Below are 19,416 nucleotides of genomic sequence, written 5' to 3' on the forward strand. Positions count from 1 at the left end.
GTTACAATAAATAAATCATTTGGACCAAACTCTTTTCTTTCTTATCTTGCAATTACCCAAAACTTTTTCAAACCTTCCCATTGCTTCTTCATAAGAGAAAATATATTGAGAATCGAACTAGGCAGCGAACTGATCGTCTTATTAGTTCACTAATCCGATGTTGTTCTAAATAATATATTAGTATATTATTAACATACTTTATGTTTTTGAACTTATAATTAACACAAATCAAGACGGTTTTTTTATCAAATGTCTGACTTGAAGCATTGTTTCATCGTTTTGGATCACCGTTTCGAGCTAAGTTTTATATCAATCGACCCGTATCCTCCTTCCGATCAAAATCCCTAAAACATTAGTATAAAATTTGGAAAGAAGTATAATGTTGTTAAGTCCTTTTTAATGAAGGACCATTGGCGGCCAACTTTTTTAACTTTGAGACCGCCTGTGACAATAAAATGAATATAGATTATTATTGGCAAATATTATTCAATAAAATCAATTAAAATCCAATAAAGCTAAATAAAATATGTAATCTCAAGCTATAATGACTTATTAAGATGAAATTTTGAATGAAAGAAGATAAAATGTTTTTAAAAACTAGAAATTCAGCCAGTCGATGCTCATTTCTCCGTCGAACTAATCTAAACCACCAATCTGGTTGTAAAAACGACGACAAAAACAATCTTATTCGTCGAATTTAAACAAATAAACTTAATAATCACAAACTAATCTTTCAAACTACCATTGATAAACCTCATTGAAGAGAGAGGCCATGAGAGGGTGTGGGGTTTATCTGGTCAGGATAGGTGAGGTTAGGCGGGTAACACATACATAGGGTTAATGGTGGCAACTGAGATGGCGTAGCGCATTAGTAGCGATTGTTGATGACCAAGTCCGTCTTCAAGAATCGTAAAAAAAATTTCGGGGCCAATGGATACAAAAAAGTGTGCATTAAATTAGTTGAGTAATTGGACTTAAACATTAAGAATACACATTTTTTTTTCAAAAAAATATATAATTTAAAAAATAATAAAAATTCGAGCCTATGAGGATGTCAGGCCTGTGCCGGGTGGTTCCGGCTTTGATGATGATCAGGGGTGGATTAAAGATGGCCGAACATATGCTCGATTTCTCGCCTTTAAATAGTAAAGAGGAAAACAGAGCCCCCAAGGGGACGACTGTATCCATTTACGACCTTCCCAAACTGTGTGCCGCACACAAGATATAAACTCGACAATGAACTTAACACTTGTATGTTTTTGTTCATTGCAATTCGCTAGAAATTATTGAAATCGGAATATGAACTTAGTCATCTCTATCTTTTGGCATTTGGTTCAAAGATCATGCATGTTTCTCAAGGCTATAAGTTGTTATATACGACCACTCAAGCACTATGTTTCAAATCGCACACTACGTGTTCTACTCGTCCATTCACCCTTACATATTGTACAATTTTTCTAGCACAAGGTACAACATGATTACAATTAAGAGGAAGTTATTTGCAACTTAAGGTAACTACAACATCCTGCATTATATTTCCAGCAAAATTTAAAGTTTCTGCACCTGTATACAAAAAAAAAAAAAAAAAAAAAAGACAAAACGAAATGAATTAAAAAGAAAATGAGACTGAAAAACTAAAAAAGTTGTAACAGTAGGAATGGCAAAGAAACCCGAACCCGGTAAAAAAAACCCGAAACATTTAGGACGAGTGTTCGCGTATGGGACTTGGTACGGGTTTACTTTAGAAAGCATTCGCAGGCATGGAACGAGTATTGTATCAGGTAATATCCGGGGCCCGATTGCCCGAAACATATACTTATCCATTTACCCGAACCGTAATTTTAAAATATCTTTTCTTGAGATATAGAAATATAGAGAAATAAATACAGTAAATAATGAATTTAAAAATTCCAAAATGTAATTTTTAACAAAATAACAAGTATACCTGATAAGTAATAACCGATGGGTCAAAACAAGTAAACTATAAGACGGGTCAAGTCGGGTTGTTTGACCCGTAAAAATTCTTTGACCCTTTTTTGTTTAATTTTACATATAATCGATATGGTATATAGATAATAAAAAAACCATAATTACCATAGTGATCAAATCCTAAATTTACTAAAACAATATGGTAACTCTTGGGCTACTTTCAACCGTTTTAAATTTGACCCGTTCGACCCATTAGCGTTATAATAAAGCCAAAATAATCCTATTTTCATATAAACGGGCTAGTCAGATAACTTTTTTCTACTATTTACCTGTGTTTACATTATGTACAGATCAAGAGGAAAATCGGGCATGATTTCACTGGCTTGCCAACTTTTTGACTCCAACCGAGAGTTGTTTCAGAAATTTTTGACTGGCGAAAGTTAAAGGAACCTGTTCTTCATCAAACATTTCTTCCAAGTCTTCGTTATCTTCATTTGAAGTGTCTTCCGAGGGTCTTTTGGGCTTTTTTGGTATATCACGATACAAATGTTTTAATATGAATAGTGCAGTATCACGGTCTCTCCAGTATTTTCTGCAAAACAAAGGAAGAAAGTGAAGAATTTTTTAAAGCTTAGATGACACTGAACATGTGTTTTGAAAGCGATCATGTAATAATGATCATTAAAAATAATGAGAACTGTTTAAACGAGTCAAGTCACTCGAGATGTGATCGCTAAAAGCTTGAATCAAGCCAAGCTTAAACGAGCCAAACCTAAAAATAAGCTTGTTTAAAAAACGAGCCCAAGCTAGCTTGTGAGCCTAAACGAGCCTATTATTTATATAACTTCTCTATAAAATATTTAATATATTATTTATATAATACTATTATATATAAAATTATGATAGAAGTAGCTAAATAATATATATCTTGTTACATAAAAATTGTAATTAAAATACATATGAAAAATAACTCTAAACGTATATAACAAAGTAATAAATAGAAAATGAGCCAAGCCCGAGCTTGAAAAACTACTCATGAGCCAAGCTCGAGCTTGTTTACACCACTAATTATAATGGATCATTTTTTAGTGTGGATCAAAGCTGGACAGATCAGGCTGGGTTGACCCGCAAACACCTTTGGAGCAGTATTAGGATTACAAAAACAATATTGTTGCAATAATAATTTAAAACTTTGAATGAAAACAATTTAGGAAATTGTAATATTGTCAGCTTACGCCTTGCTTGCGGTGCGCGCATATAATGTATATATGTGTAAACCCTCGGGTGGGCAAAAGTGAAATTGCACTAATTTTGACGTTATTTTACTAATCTCGTGAAAATAACGTTAAAAGCGGCAGAAGGTTAATTAGGCATCATGTGGTGGCGTTGATAGCCGAAAGACAAGGATATATGCAGTCATGCACCAATCAGCCGATGTCCCGATGATTGAGTGCTATGTTACTTATGTCTAAGGGTTGATGCAAAACCGCTATCGAGCCGGGGGTCTCACCGGAAGCAGCCTCTCTATCCCTATGGGGTAGAGGTAAGGCTGTTTACATCTTACCCTCCTTGGACCCTACCATAGCTTTGCTATTGGCGGGATCTACTGAGTACGATGATAATGATGATGATGATGATGATGAAGTAATATTGTCAACTTATATGCATAGATTATTGACTTTTTTTCCCCTTTTAGCTTAATTATTTTTTGGCCCATTTAAGATAGTATGTAACCTACTCGCAACTATATGGGTCGAAATCGCCACCTCTATGTTATTAACATAAGTTTCAACAAGCTTAAAAACATATATGTTATCTCAAATGTATGATACGGCTAATAGATACTTACGTATGTGCTCCGACAGCTGATATGTATTGATGCTCAAATGTTTTATCCTGCATTATCACAATTTCATGAAGTTTAAAAAAGTAAACGTATTTTCAGCTACAAATGAAATTGACCAAATTTAGTTAAAAATACGTACTTGAAGTACATGATCAATTCGTCCATCTTGACTCCCGGTCAACCTCTCCAACATTATTGAACCATACGATCTCTCAGTTTCATTCGGTTCTTCTGACGTTTCTGCAAAACAAAAACATACAAGTAATTAACTTTATAAAAGTTAAATCACATATATAATCTTCAAAATTTCATGATATCATATTTGCGCTTTCATAACACTAAAAATATCATATGCACCTTCGTGATCATCATTGTCCTTTGATTGACATATTGTGAGTACTTTAACCTAAAAAAAGTAAACCCCATTTAAATCATATTTTATACAACAGAAACAAAATATAATGAACGGCATTGAGACCAACTGGTGACAACCACCTTTGCCAAGCTCATTTGATCAGCCACCACTTGAGTGCGTAATGCAACTCCTTCTACAAATTCCTGCACCGTCACATAACAGGTCAAAATTGGTCGGTTGACCAGGTAACACTTTCTTTGTTTGACCTTTAAACCGTTTTAAGACAATACAATCCAAATAGGTGTGTTGATAAGTATACGTGTAGTGTGTTTACCTGGTATCCGACATGCAGCCTCTTTCCACCTCTGTGATAAGGAATAATGACGGGACGTCTGTCTATATACTCTTTACAAACAAGTGGTTCAACTCTGAGCAAAAGACCAGTTTTAATGCCAGTGTCAACATAATTAATTTGATACAGTATAAACTATATGAAAAAGATTACATGTGAGCATCAATAGGTATTATAATACTGTAACTAGTGACCCTAAACGAAGTTAAATTTGGCCTACTTTTGACTTATAAAAAATAACACAAACCAGAAATTGTCATATTAGTATACCAGAAATAAATATAAATAGTAATGCTTATTTGTTTTATTATATATAAAGAGAAAGATAAGAAAAGGGCTGAGAGATACCTGTATGCCACTGGATCATAAGGATGAAAAACATTGAACATTTGACGACAACATGGCATTTCTTCAATTATATTTTCATCTTCCCAATAATCTTTTCCTTTTCCTGAAGAATATTAAAAATAAAATAAAAATTTAAGAGTAAAGTATCAACTAAAAAATTTTATAACCTGCATCAAATTATAACCATGCATCAAATATGCATAAAGTCCATTGCAGTAAGGATGCACATTAATAACATTTATGATATATTACTTTGTAAAAGTGTGTAAAGATTCAGTGAAAAGAGTTTGGTAGTTCAGATGAAGTGAGACCTTTAAATGCCATATAAAATGCTAAAAGACCCATGTGCTTATTATTAAAAGTTGGAAGATTTGGAAACAATAACACTAAATTTGGTTTACTCGATGTTAATACTCTTTCAGGATAACAGAATAATTATTACCGATTCCAATTCGGACATTGCGAAGAGCAAGAAATACACCAAGTGGAGACCCAACTGCAAAAAATGTGTCCACCTGGCATGAATATAAAGCAGGATAAGTATCAAAAGCAAGATTTTTTTATTTAGATTTAATTACACAGATGGCCCTTTTAGTTTGCCTATATTGAATGTTTAGTCCCCATGTTTCTACAATTACACTGGCAGTCCTTATCGTTCACTCAAACATAACACAAATGGTCATTGGAGTGGATGGAGGTAAACTTCTATTTCATTTTTTTTTAAAATGACCACAATGCCCTTATGCTAAAATGAAAAAAATCAGTTTTTAAATCAAACTTAAAATAAAGGGGACTCACTCTTTACTTTATATAATATATAATATTGCTACATTTTTTAACATCTTTTGTCTTTATCATTAAGGGCAAAAAAGATATTTTAAATGCACTTAATATAGAAAGACATTTAGAAACATAAATAAACGTTACCTTGAACATTAGCTTGGTGTACTTTATATAAGGGGTGTAACTCTTCATAGAATCATTTTTTGAGGATGGAGAACTCTCGGGCACGTCTTCGTTTCTTGCGGTTGAAGTATCCTGCTTATTATTAACTGTTATACACAGTAAACACAATTTCAATCTCACATGAAACCAAATTAACATGATATATTAGACCATCAAAAAGCACATCAATGGATGGTATTATTTACAGGTTGCAAGATGGTACCTTCAGCTACTTGTGATTCTAATTCTTTGATTCTAGCTTGTAAACAATCGATCTGCAAGATCAAAAACACTAACAATCAGAATTAAAGATAGAACCATCAACCACTTATATACTCACTAATTTGCCTGTAAACAAACACACACGGGATATGTTCGTGTTCGTTTAACGTTAACAGAAAAATTTAACGAACAACGTAAAAGGTTTTCTTGTTCTTGTTTGTTTATGTTCGTTTGTAAATAGTATTAATGAACGGTTTACAAACATAAACAAATGAACAAACATATCCGAACGAACATCAATCTGTTCGTTAGTTCAACTAAATGAACAAAAAACTGTGTTCATGTCCGTAAACAAACATAAACGAAGATTTTGCCCAGCAGTTCACTGAACGCTCTGTTCGTTTACAAGCCTGATATAAATACTAAAAATAGCAGTGTTGAACTTTATAACCTCTTCCTTCAATGACTTGATTACTACGCTTTCATCATTCTCGTTAACCTCCTCATTAACTTGACTAGAATTGCTTGTTGACACATCATCATTCTCGGAATTGATTATAAATTCATCTAAAACCGGACTATCTTGTTTCTCAGTATCCGTTGGTATTGACAAATTTCCATTTATGCCCTCCACAGGTGAAGCTATCATATCCGTACCCACGTTATTTGTGATTAAATCTTGGTTTTGAGAACTTACGGAAGAATTAGACTCGGGAGATATTTCATGGGGTTCATCTTTGTACATCCACTCCATTGGGAAAGGGGAAGATAAAGTTTCTTGGTGACAAAGTATGTCATATGAGAGTACACTTCCTAGAGAATGACCATATAAGGAAACCTGCACAAACGAAAATAGCAAGCCTAACGGGTCAAAACTAGGGGTGCACACAAGTCGAGCTGAACCCAAGCTCTAGCTTAGCTCGTTTAACTTAGGAGAGCTTGAGCTCGAGCTCGGCTTGTTTTGAGCTTTATTTAAAAAAATCAGGTTGGACCGCGAGTACTTTTTAAAGCTCGAGCTCTGCTCAGCTCAGCTCAAGTTAAGCTCGCTTATAATTTCTTAATTATTTATATATGTTTTAATTATTTTTTTGTATATATTTTGATATAATTTTTATATGTAACATGACACATAATTATTTTATCCATTTTACGTATAATAATAATAATAATAATAATAATAATAATAATAATAATAATAATAATAATAATAATAATAATTACTATGTAACATGTTATTAATATAGTAAATAAATTATATATGTTTCCCTTTTTTTGGTCACACACCAGAATGATATTCTCTTTACATATATATAGTATTTGAATTATTATTATTATTATTACTATTATTATTATTAGTATTATTAATATTTATATATTATTGTTGCACTTTGATTTCCTTTGTATTGCTCCAAAAACATATGTACTTTAGAGTTGAGGGTCTCTCTGGAAGCCACCTCTTTATCCCTTTGGATAGAGGTACGGTGTGCCTACATCCCACCCTCCCCAGACCCTACTTATAGCTTTGATGTTGGTGGGACTTCACTGGGTATGATTGATTGATTGATTGATATATATATAATAGGCTCGTTTAGGCTGGCAAGCTAGCTTGAGCTCAATACGTGAAGCTCAACTTGTGATCATTTATAAAACAAGCTCATAAAACTATCCAAAACGTTGTATGCAGTTTAGATACACTTTTTTGAGATTTTAGTCATTTCCATTTTATCTGATTTTTTTAAGTTTTAAGTTTAGGAACTTAACCATGAAAGTAGGACTGATGTGTGAATTCACAAAAAAACTTTTAGGGATTTTTAAAATTTTTCCCTAGTATAATACATTAATACCAAATTTGACCTATTTACCTATAAAATTGGTCCAAATTTGTGTACCTTTCCATCATAACCCGGATTCCTCTTAAGAAACTTCATATATAACCGGTTTAATTGGTTGGAAACCTGAAAAGTTCAAGAGAAATTAATCTAAATTGTAACCAACTACCTCAAGAATAAAACATAAACTTACAAGTAATTTTCAAGCTCCAAATCTATATTATCAAAAAACTAAATACAATTATAATACTGATCAGACATACCGAGTCAATGATATCCTGGCAGTATATTGGACTCATGTAGTATAATACATCGTGAACAGTTGCACTTAATGTTACTCTCAACCCGCGTACACCTGGCAATGTGCATTTTTCTACAGCAGCTTCACCACTTAGTTTTAAGTCTTTCCTCCACTGGCAATACAAAAATACCAATCACATCAAGGATAACAATGAAATAATAAGATTAGAGGTGGTGAAACAGGCTGTTCAAATAAGGGGTCAAAACGGGTAAGGATGTTTTCAATGAAAGGGGTATAATAATTGTGTGGTCTTACAAACAATAGCCCTATGTAAATGGGTTGATATAGCCAGCTCTAGTTTATAACAATTAACATGATTATTACCTGACATGGAATATAGAGAACTCTTTGAGTTCCACGTTGGTAAGATGTGAGGTGCAGATCAGCAAGATTTTGTGTGACTAGGCGAAAAGTTCCAACATCATCAACCAAATTTGCTTTCTGCAATCTTTGACCGATACCGTGAACCATGAAGACTAGATGTCGAACCGGAACCTGTTAGCAATTTGAACACCAAAGGAATTTTAATTCATGCGGGTCTTTAGAGCTAATAATTCCATACATTTATGACGTCTCAACAATGAGCAACAAATTAAATGGGCCACAGGGTTGGGGCTAATTGGGTTTGGGTTGCAAACGAACCGACAGAGGCCCACGGCTAACCTGTCCGATAAACAGGTTGGGTACAAGTTGACCTAACCGACACATTTACCTGCCAACATGTTTAAAACTATGGATGTCAATTTCTCACATGAACATAACACAAAATTCACGGGTTGAGTTTAGTATAGATGGTTTCGGGTCAGTTTTAGGCTGAACATGTTTAACTAAATAGGTCAGGTTCGTGTCAGCCCGGTGGGTTCGCGGGTTGACCCGTTTAACCCATTTAATTTTAATTTTATTATTTATTTTTTTAAAAAAATTGTGTCATAAGTTAAATAGGTTTGAGTATTTTATGGCAATATTTTGGGTATTTTAGACAATACTTAAAGCTTAAAAAGAGACATTCACATATGGTTCTATAACTAAAATGTAAATTAGAACTCGTGAAAAAATACAAAAAAAAAATAATAAAATAACAATAAAAATCGGTTAAACGGGCTATGTTTGTGTCAAACCGCAAATATTCATGCCGGATTCTGGTTCCTATGTCTGACACAATTTTTGGGGTTCGTGTTGTGCTCGCGTACGTGGCGTGTTGGACCCGCAAACCCACGTATATAACATGTTTAACACCTCTATTTTAAACCCGTGGCGCATTTAGATAATCGGACTAAGCAGGTCCTGTCCAGGTTAGTGTTCAACTAGGGCTATATAAACTCAAACCCAACACGAATTGCCATTTGCCACCCCTTTAACAAACATACAGCAACATAGAACTTGTGTTTGTGAAGTCAGAATTATTATATATATGTAAGAATATATAGTATTACCTGTGAACAGTAATCATCCATTTCTTCCTCTTTCTGTTGCCGTAACTCATCCTATAAACACAAGTTACCAACCAAATAATAAATATAAGGCACTGGAGTATTGCTGCAGGATTCGTATAAGTTTGACCATTGAAGAAGTTTGTTGACCAATAACATTGTACCTGGGTTGGTTTCGGTGAATGAGACGGAGCATACCCACGTCTTAATTTGAGGCCCGTCCCTCCAAACTTAACTATGCCAGTAAATCCAGATGAGGGAATATTTAGCCAAGCATCCCATGTATCATCCTCACCCGTAAAAAGAGCATGTAACCCCTATAACAAATAAGTAATAATTAGAATTCCCAAGAGCAAATATATTAAAGAGAGATATAATTTCACCTCGGATCCGTTTTAGTAGTTAACTTTTTTTTCAATTCATGTTGGTAATCATAAGTTAATTGACTAGCTGTTTTGGTAATTTTGTTGACTTGTAAGAAGCTGATGTGGCCTTAATTAGTCATTTGGAAAGACCTGTTTTGGTAGTTGGAAGGTTTTATATGACCCAATTTGGTATTACCATAATAATGTTAATTCCAATAGAAAATCGCCATTCTTACCTATTTATTAATTAAAATTATATGTTGATGTGTGTATTGTGAGTGCGTTTAATCTCCATGTGAGGGGTGTGTGTGTGTGTGTGTGTGTCTATTTTATTGATACCACTAAAACTATTATTAATAGGAGTAAAAGAGATTGACAGATCAGCAAAAAAAGGACAAAAGAGATGAGAAAAACTTTAAATACAAAACCGCCCTAAAAGCAAAAATATATTGCAAATTTGTTACTCAAATGATATTTGCCAAAATCCCAAAAATAACTATATAAGTTTGAAAATAAGCACAAACATACCGGGCTGGACCCTTGCATATCAACCCGTGCAGCAAACAACCCAGATGGTTGAAACGTTCTACGGTGCCAAACCTGCCAAAATGCTCACATTAGCTCCTAATACAACAACTATCACAGAAAAGCAACCCAATTGCAGTTAATATGCTTTAATACATGTTAAGTTGATATTAAACAAGAGAATATGAATATAATAGTACAATTTAAAACATTGAACTTTTGAGATTCCTTGAATGAGAGATTCAACCATGACGTTGTGGCAATTTCAACACATCTACTTAGTCCATTTTTGTTATGTTTTTATCATTAACAGACCAAATTGTCTTATTATATACAGAGTAAATTACAGTTTTTTTCTGTATCTATATACCAACTTGCAGGTCCGTCCATAAACTAGAGAAACTACAAAAATCCTCCTTTATCCTCTGCACTAATGTTGTTAAGTTTCTGTTAGCTTTTTACAAAATGACTATTTCCCCCTAATAACTAAAAGACACAAATGTGTATTTTTCACAACAGAAAACTGTGAAAATTCCTTTAGTTAAAGGGCAAAAAAGTCATTTTGTGTAAGTCAACAGAATTTTTAACAGTTAGTGGAAAGCACGTAATGTGAACTTTTAAATATAAGATCATTTCTGTAATTTCCTTGGTTAAAGGACGGAAACTGCAAGTTCGTATAAACATAAAACACAAAATCTGTAATTTGCTATTAAACAACCAAGCTAAAAAGTTACAAGTCATCCAATGTATTTAAAATGCGTATAGCTTTCTAGATCACACTATTAAAAAAATTCAAAAAGATTTTGGGGCAACCGCGCCCGGCTTCACTTACACGGCTGCGGTAAGCAAACTCCAACTGTTCAGCAACATCTTCACGAAGTGGAAACCAATCAAGAGTCCCTTTACGAGCAAACCAATGGCCTCGTAGAACGCGTCGATTATCTCCATTCCAATAAACTGGAAAACTATGTCTTCTTAATAAGTCTACCTGCAATAGTAACATGTAACAAATAAGTCATTATACCACCAAAATCAACTTCTTAACTAAGATAAGACTTTTAAAAAGCCAACAAATGCACCCATAAATATATCAATATCATTATTATTAATAGATGAATTATATTTAAGCCTGTAAATGAACCAAGAGTTCATTGAACCGTTTGGCGGGAAGTTCGTTTAGTTGATAAACGAACAGACATGAACAGTGAACACAGGCCTCATTCGTTCATTTATGTTCTTGGACGTTTGTTTTTGTTTGTTCATTTACGTCCGTTTATGTATTCACTTAATTTTTAAGGCCTATCATAATGTAGTATAGTTTATGAAATTAAGATATGACCCATTACAGTTAATGTTCAGCTTACTTTCAATTGGTAGTTGCTCAGTTATGTACTTACGCTCGTTCATCTTTGTTCAGGTATTTCCATTCGATTACATTCATGAACTGTTCGTTTATAGTATTAATTAATGAACGAACATAAACGAACGCGAGCATGTTCATTTTCTTAACAAACACGAACAAGAAAGCCCTGTTCATTTAATTGTCCGCTTTCGATCGCTTGTTCTGTTAAATTTAATTAAATGAACACGAACATGTTCCATTCATGTGTGTTTGGTTCGTTTACAAGCCTGACTATATTTTAATCTGAAACCTTCACATTCTCCAAAGTCTATATTACTAGGGCGCGTGTTTCAATTTCCATTTTGGAATGAATGATTATTTGATTATAGTGACTTGATCACTTTTTAATGTTTGAATAAACAGATTCTGATAATTATCACTTGATTGTATAGGGGACAGTAATCAGATTTGGATACTCGGTTTCATACCAGCTACAACAAAATTGATAATCTAACTTAAGGGACTTTTCTTTGACTTCAAATGGAAAAGGCACATCTAGACACTATTTCCTATAGCCCATTTTATTAAAGATTCTGATAATTCAATATCACATAATCACTACCAAAACACAACTCCAAAATGAAAATCACAATAACTATGCCAAAGTGCCTAAAACCAAGATGGTATTTTAAACCATAAAAAGAGAAGAAAAGAGACAACACCTCATATAAGCCTCCTTTCACAGGGACACCAACTCTCTCTTCTTCATTTGCATAAAGTTTGCTTGATTGAGTGTTTGGTGAATCGTTTGACTCTGAAATTGAAGGAAGTGAACCTTTAGGGCCCATGCTACATTCACCATACTCTCTCCACCAATTAGAAAGCAACTCTTCTTCTCTCTGTATAACATAATAGTATGCATATCAGTAAATCCCTGAGCTTTGTTTCATAGAATGCTTATCCACATGTGGCAATTCGGCCCATTTACTTATGAATGAGTCAACTTGGTTTCTGTTTATCTATTTAACAGTCAGATGAGTAAACAAGAAAACAGCTAAAAGGAAATGGGTCAAATGGGTTAAAATTGAAAAGTTTCCCAAACTGCCCAAAATACAAAATTATATTAAAATAACACACTTTTGCGTAGAAGTATATGGCCAACTAATTATTCATAAAAATTATCAGCAAAAAAATGTTTTTGGTCAACACAGCCCACCCATTATGACCCATTATTAAATTGCAAGACCAGCCCATTTGGCCACCTATAGAATAACGTAATAATGTTTCATTTACAAATTTTAGTATCAAACAAGCATGGAAGAATAAAATCCCAAATATGCAACATCATGCTGAGTAATCCTAAAAGTCTTATATGAACTATGGATATCAAATCAACAACTAATTTTAAATACAAAAGAAAATGAGAACAAATGGTATGACCTGCAAGAACGATGCCTCTATAGCAAGAGAATCCCGCATACCAAATCGAAAATAATCACCTTTCCCTACCACTTCAGTTTGTGGGATAGCAGCAGCTAGCTCTGTATATAAGTAAGAAAATAGAATTTAAGTAAACAAATATGAAAGGGATACGTTCATGAGAGATTAACTGATTATGCATGATATCATATTTAAGATTTAAAGAGGACTGTGAAAAAAATGTTAACTTATAGAAGCTCGTTAACTTTTCTTTATTCAAAGATTCAGATTATTATTATTATGGTATACTATTGTTTTCATGTTAAGGTCAACCCGACCCAGCACGTTTCAAATTTTGACCCGTAACTAACCCGCGCGACAAGTTCATGTAAAAACTACCCTTTGTATCTAATATATACAAGTACTCTAGAAATGGAATAAAAATTACAAATAAAATGAGCACCATTGAAAATTGAATCCATATAATGTGTTTATGAGTCATAGAAAGTTTCTAAACCTATCTAACCAATAGAAAGAACACTAAGAGACGCTTGCAATGAATAACTCACAATCCCAAAAGAATGACTATAATTTATAACTCAAAACATTCATACAATATAACCAAAACCGCGTGAAGTCAAACATCATAATCAAACAAGTGAACAACTCACCATTTTCCCCCATTGGGATCTTAGAAAAGTACCACCGAACATCACCACCATCCGACGGGCTTCTCGTCTGTGCAAGATACTTCTGTCTCCCCTCACACTGCTGTATCTCATCAGCTAATCTCCTAATATTAGACGGTGTATTCCGTAACTCAGCAGAAGTCGCCACACCATCATACTTCCCACTGCTTTCCCCCATTATTATTAGCTTATATCAGATGTAAACTTCGTTCTGGCAATTTATCAAACCAGCAATCTAAACTAGCAAATACTCTCCAACTAAGACAACCCAAAATTCTAACACGGGCAGATAGATACACACTCGATCAAGAACCGCAAACTTAAAATCGGCTTAAATCGGATACAAACTTCATTCAAGCATTTTATCAAACACCTGGTGTGCAAACTGCAATCCCACTAATATCACAATCTAAACTACCAATTAACACAACCCAGTAATCCAAAACGTGCAAATAGATTCTCACACACTCAATCAACGATCACAAACTTGAAATTGGGTTAAATCCGATAAAAAACTTCATTCACGCATTTCATCAAACACTTGGTGTGCAAGTTCCAAACCCACTAAAAACCCAATATAAAGTAACAATTACTCGCTCCAATTCAATACCCACACTCGATCAAGACCCACAAACTTGAAAGTAGGTGGAATTGATTCTGGGTTTTGAATATATGATGGTTAAAAACCCTTAATTGATGATTATTTTGGGTTTGTTTAGATGCAAAGAATATAGTGGAATGTTTAAGAAATTGGAGTGGCATATTCTGACTTTGGTTTTTTGATAATATTATATGTGATGGCGGTGTATAAAACACCTAACCTTAGGTGGCATATGTGGGTCATAGAGTCAACAAAAGATAATAAAGTTTGTAGTTTAATACTTTGGTATTTTATGTGACTCGTGTTTGATTTCCGTCTTATTATTTAATTTTGGTGACACCAGGTGATGATATGAGACTAGACGAGTAGGTGACGTTCACTAGTTGAATAATTGAACTGAACGGGTTTTACTTTATCGTACTGTCATGCCTTCTAGCGAGTATGCATGAGAGTTGGTCTTAGGTGAGGATTTTCCCTAGATCGAAAGTCGAGTATATCCCAATGTGGTGAATTTAGTCAGTAGTCCATTTGAAAGATTCGTTGGTAATAATTTGTAAAAAGTAATATGAAACTTATATAGATAAACATGGATGGTTTGATGTGGTAATGATTTCATTGGTTCACGTGGTTGCGCGTGATTTTGACTGATTTACTATTGTTTTTGCCACTACGATGCACGTGTTTTGGTTACGTGGTTGCATTGACTGGTTTTTTATGTTTATATATATTTTTTATTTTTCTATTTTTTTGTTTGATGTGTGTGTGTGTGGGTGGGGGGGGGGGGGGAGTTGGCTTACCAATTTATATTTATAAAATTTAGTATCAATAATGACTAGATAGGCATTGGTTGGCCACCCGCAACACGCAGGTTTTTTTTTCTTTGTTTTAAATACGTTAATTTGTTGTACTTTTATTGTTAACTAATTTCCAGTTAACCAACAGGTACCCATTGGTAATCACTCGCTAAATTTTCCATTGGTAATCTCTTAGTACTTTTCCTCGTAATACGTTGGTAAACAAATAACTCAGGCCCACATTGCCGACGTTCTTTCACCGATAGGTCCGTTTAGTAGTGTAAGTTAAGTTTCGGAATTTGGTTTACATGTTATGTGAGGTCGATTGTGTACATACAATAACAATGTAAAGTTAACTACATTTTTATTGGTATATTTTATTTACTTACTCATGAATGGCAAATCATTAAAAAAATGCATTTGTCATGTTCTGGCCCATGCTCTTGTTTCTTTTTTACAATGTTGTATAGATTATTTGTATTAATTAACCAAAGCTGCCAAAACTAACCTGAAAGATTATGATACATAATTAGTACATTTCACTTCACAACGAATAAAAATAACAAACGGCTTATCCAAACAACAAGGCAATGATTTTGTTACGAGATTAGGAAGTTGTCTAGGTTGAAGGAACGAAAATTTGCCAGACTTTGATGCCGCAATCTAAACCGCCGCCGTAAATTAGATAAGATGGTTCATGTTCATCCTTTACCAAAGTCAAGCACTTGACACTTGACAGGCCCTTTATGGCCCTCCAATATACCCAAGCAAAAGTAACATTTATCAATACCTCTCTAAATTCTTATGGTTTCATCAGCCGAGCCGCTACAAACCAAATCCGATACCACACTCAAGCACAATACAGACTTACTGTGCCCCTTTAAAGCATCCACTACCACCATATTGCCATCCGCCCATCCTTATTATTTTCCCAAACAATAATCGACTGATCACTGCCACCTGAGTATAATGTGTTTTTGTTGACGCTTAGTGCTAGTGCATTTACACAAGATTTATGTTTCTCCAAGGTGGCAACAAGAGTGTGGTCCTCTCGTTCTGAAGTCTTCCTCCAAATTTTGATTTTCTTATCGGTTGATCCAGTATAAACGTGTCCATTGCTAGACAATACTAGCACATTAATTGCATGATTGCATCATCATGTGCACTTGCAACTGACTCTAAGCATTTGAAGTCAGATGTCTGCCAAATTTTTAGTGTTTTGTCCCATGAGACCGAGTATAAAAGTAATCCATCGTTGGACAATGCTAGAGCTGACACGGTATGAAGATGATGGACAACCCATGTCGATTTCTTGTGATTTCAAATGATTTGATTCATTTCATGGTAAACTTTTCTGTCTTGAGGACTTTAAGTTACCGTGTTGATGTACCATACAGAGTGACAACATATGTACATGGCCAGAATGTTGCCCCCCGGATGGCTTAGAACAGGTACAAATTACATCTTATCAATTAAAGATTGATCATAAATTCAATGAACCATCAAAATACCATATGCGCGCAACTAACATGTCCTAAGCTCAATGTAACCTAAAGATTAAAAACCATTTGGAAGTATAAACCTATAACCAGCCTCATTGAAGAAGCAGGAGGCGCCTTAAAACAGAAAGCGTCTTAAAATATTGTCAAATGACAATTTTGCCCATCCAGTTTGCTTTATAATAATAATAATAATAATAATAATAATAATAATAATGTAAGCATAGATTATGATATTTTTAAATACTTTTTGCAAACTAATGTTACATTTCAAGATATTACTAACTAAACTCATATGTAAAAAAATCATATTGGGCACATAATTAATTTCACACAAAAACAACATTCCAAATTTGAATTTTGAAATTAAACACCGAATTAATGATATACGTTACTAAGTAGCCATTGTTAGAATTAAAGTGAGAATCGTATTATGATGTTTACATTACTAAGTAGCCGTTAGAATTAAAGCAAGTATCATATTACAATGTTACCGTTGCATCAAATCCTCTATACAAAGTGCACTACTATGCGAAAATCTACACATTCATCTCAGTATCGTATTCATCTTCGATTTACATCATGTCTGATCTTTCACGCGCCGGTCCTTCAAACTTTCCTTCTCTTCCGTCTTCTTCGGAGCTGGTAATATTATATATTATTTTTTTCAGTTTGATTTCAATTTTCAAGTAGACATGTAAAATCTAAAACAAATGCTTTACCATGCTTCTAATAAGTAAAAATCAATATGCAGATACCCGACACCGCATCTCAGTTGGACGTTGTAGAGGAGGAACATATGACATCATCCGGTGTTACAAACCAAACGGCGTTTGTTTCCAATCCTGATGTATTGGATTGTCCGATTTGCCACCGGCCATTAAGCTCCCCTGTGTTTCAGGTATTAATAGTAAATAATGTGTGTTTGTGTGTGTGTGTGTGTTAATTCTAGTTAGTGCTATATTCATATATGTAAGCCTTAGTTGCCATAACTGATCTGTTTTATTTTTGATAATGTTGTAGTGTGCGAACGGGCATATAGCGTGCTCCTCGTGCTGTTCAAAGATGAACCATAAATATCCTTGCAGCATGCTAATTGGTTACAACCGTTGCATAGCTTTCGAAAAATTCATGGATTCAGTAAAAGTATTATGCAAAAACGGTTGCAAAAACACCATACCTTACGGCAAACAAAACGAGCATGACCAAATGTGTTCACACGCCACATGCTTTTGCCCTCACCCGTCATGCCAATTTGCAGATTCTTCCGAAAACCTGTACCTCCATTTCAGCATCCAACATTCAGCTTCAACCACCCGATTCACATACCACGAAAATTTCTGTGTTCTTGTGAAACCGCACGAAAAACACATCTTTCTTCAAGAACAAGATGAAAACACTGTTTTCATCCTCAATCATCAACTTAAAGAACACGGGCGAGTTTTGAGTGTTGATTGTGTGGGTCCCAACACGTTAACAGATTGTTTCGAATATCGTTTAAGTGCTCAGATGTTATGGTCAAGTCTTTGTCTTGAAAGCGTACCTGAAGTATATACAAAGTGGTTTGAACATCCGCTTAAAAAGTTTTACTTAACGATTCCATTTGACTTTTATACTTACAAGGAGTATCTGTGTATACATTTATGCATTCAGAAAGTTTTGTTTTTCATGTAGCTAAGAAAAAAGTATAAGAGTGGTACGGAATATCTCAAGGGCGTTGGGTCTAATCTTGACGGGTGGGTTTATGAGTCGGTTTTTAGTATTTGTTTCAATTAGTTGTTAAATTTCCGTTGGATGCTTGCTTGTAGGCTATTTATAGCCCTTATTGAATAAGAGTGCATCTTTTATCATCTTTCCACCGCAACAAATGCTTTTCAATATTATTCTTTCTTTACTTCAATACTGTTGGTTAATCACCGATCTCGTTAAAGTTCCTTTAAATATTTTGTTAGGTTATTATAGAATAGATAAACTTTGTTAGAAAGTTCAGTTAACAAAGTTAGGGTACAAAGTGTAATTAGTAGATAGTTTGTGTATATTATTGTAATTAGTTAGAATATAAACGAAAGGTTGCGTCGTTTATACGAACCGTCGTGACGGTAGAATGTAACCGCCGGCATGGGTATTGTAGGGGTATGGTACTAAAACCCGGTTCTACGACCCTAAATCTATTATGTTTGGCTTATTTCATTACATGGACTAATACGATGTTATTGGGCGAGGGGGTTTTGTGGAGGTAACCCTAACTGGGCTAGGCCCATTAGGGTACCATGATGGTGGCCATGAGACTCTATATAAGGAGGTCTCCACCTCCTTATCATAGGGCATGCTCAGTAAGAGCCACCACCACTTTTTGGTGTCTGTGAACAAGAAATCCTCAGGATATCTTAGCAGTCGCCTCCACACCCCCGAAACCATTGCAGGTCGCCGGCGCAACCGCAGAAGAAGAAGAAGATCAAGACGCGGTTCGTTCATCTCGAAAATCCGTGGAAACATCGTCATGGATCAGGTAAGATTCATTTCGTGCTTCGACATTATTGGCGCCATCCGTGGGACGGCAACGAACTGCCCTTCGATCTTCATCTCGGCTGTCAGATCTCTCCCAAGAAAAACGCAGATCTGGAA

At 34.5% G+C, this 19,416-nt stretch overlaps 2 protein-coding genes, 1 long non-coding RNA gene and 1 pseudogene across 3 annotated transcripts; 2 read left to right on the forward strand and 2 right to left on the reverse strand.

Annotated features, from left to right (window-relative positions):
- Positions 1-1,215: 1,215 nt before the first annotated feature.
- LOC143580558 (phospholipase SGR2-like) lies at positions 1,216-14,113 on the reverse strand. Its single transcript, XM_077063549.1, has 22 exons — positions 13,880-14,113; positions 13,230-13,330; positions 12,512-12,688; positions 11,280-11,435; positions 10,451-10,522; positions 9,722-9,874; positions 9,561-9,611; positions 8,452-8,622; positions 8,090-8,239; positions 7,887-7,952; positions 6,449-6,835; positions 5,999-6,050; positions 5,758-5,882; positions 5,273-5,345; positions 4,831-4,933; positions 4,465-4,558; positions 4,271-4,333; positions 4,133-4,181; positions 3,915-4,015; positions 3,779-3,825; positions 2,259-2,521; positions 1,216-1,563 (listed from the first exon to the last, which is right to left on the reverse strand). The coding sequence occupies exons 1-21, from the start codon at positions 14,073-14,075 to the stop codon at positions 2,305-2,307; spliced, it is 2,604 nt and encodes an 867-aa protein (XP_076919664.1). The 5' UTR covers positions 14,076-14,113; the 3' UTR covers positions 1,216-1,563; positions 2,259-2,304.
- On the forward strand, positions 13,973-14,282 carry LOC143580559 (uncharacterized). The gene is made up of 2 exons (XR_013143678.1): positions 13,973-14,105; positions 14,142-14,282. It is a non-coding gene; the product is annotated as an uncharacterized LOC143580559 (long non-coding RNA).
- Positions 14,283-15,911: 1,629 nt separating this feature from the next.
- Positions 15,912-16,708, reverse strand: LOC143580565 (protein JINGUBANG-like; annotated as a pseudogene).
- Positions 16,709-17,373: 665 nt separating this feature from the next.
- LOC143580566 (putative E3 ubiquitin-protein ligase SINA-like 6) lies at positions 17,374-18,465 on the forward strand. The gene is made up of 3 exons (XM_077063552.1): positions 17,374-17,436; positions 17,546-17,692; positions 17,815-18,465. The coding sequence occupies exons 1-3, from the start codon at positions 17,374-17,376 to the stop codon at positions 18,463-18,465; spliced, it is 861 nt and encodes a 286-aa protein (XP_076919667.1).
- Positions 18,466-19,416: the final 951 nt, after the last annotated feature.

Source organism: Bidens hawaiensis, unplaced genomic scaffold (genome assembly GCF_021521415.1).
Source record: "Bidens hawaiensis isolate Kalapana, Puna unplaced genomic scaffold, B.hawaiensis_p1.1 tig00030524_1, whole genome shotgun sequence".
Classification (NCBI taxonomy): domain Eukaryota; kingdom Viridiplantae; phylum Streptophyta; class Magnoliopsida; order Asterales; family Asteraceae; genus Bidens; species Bidens hawaiensis.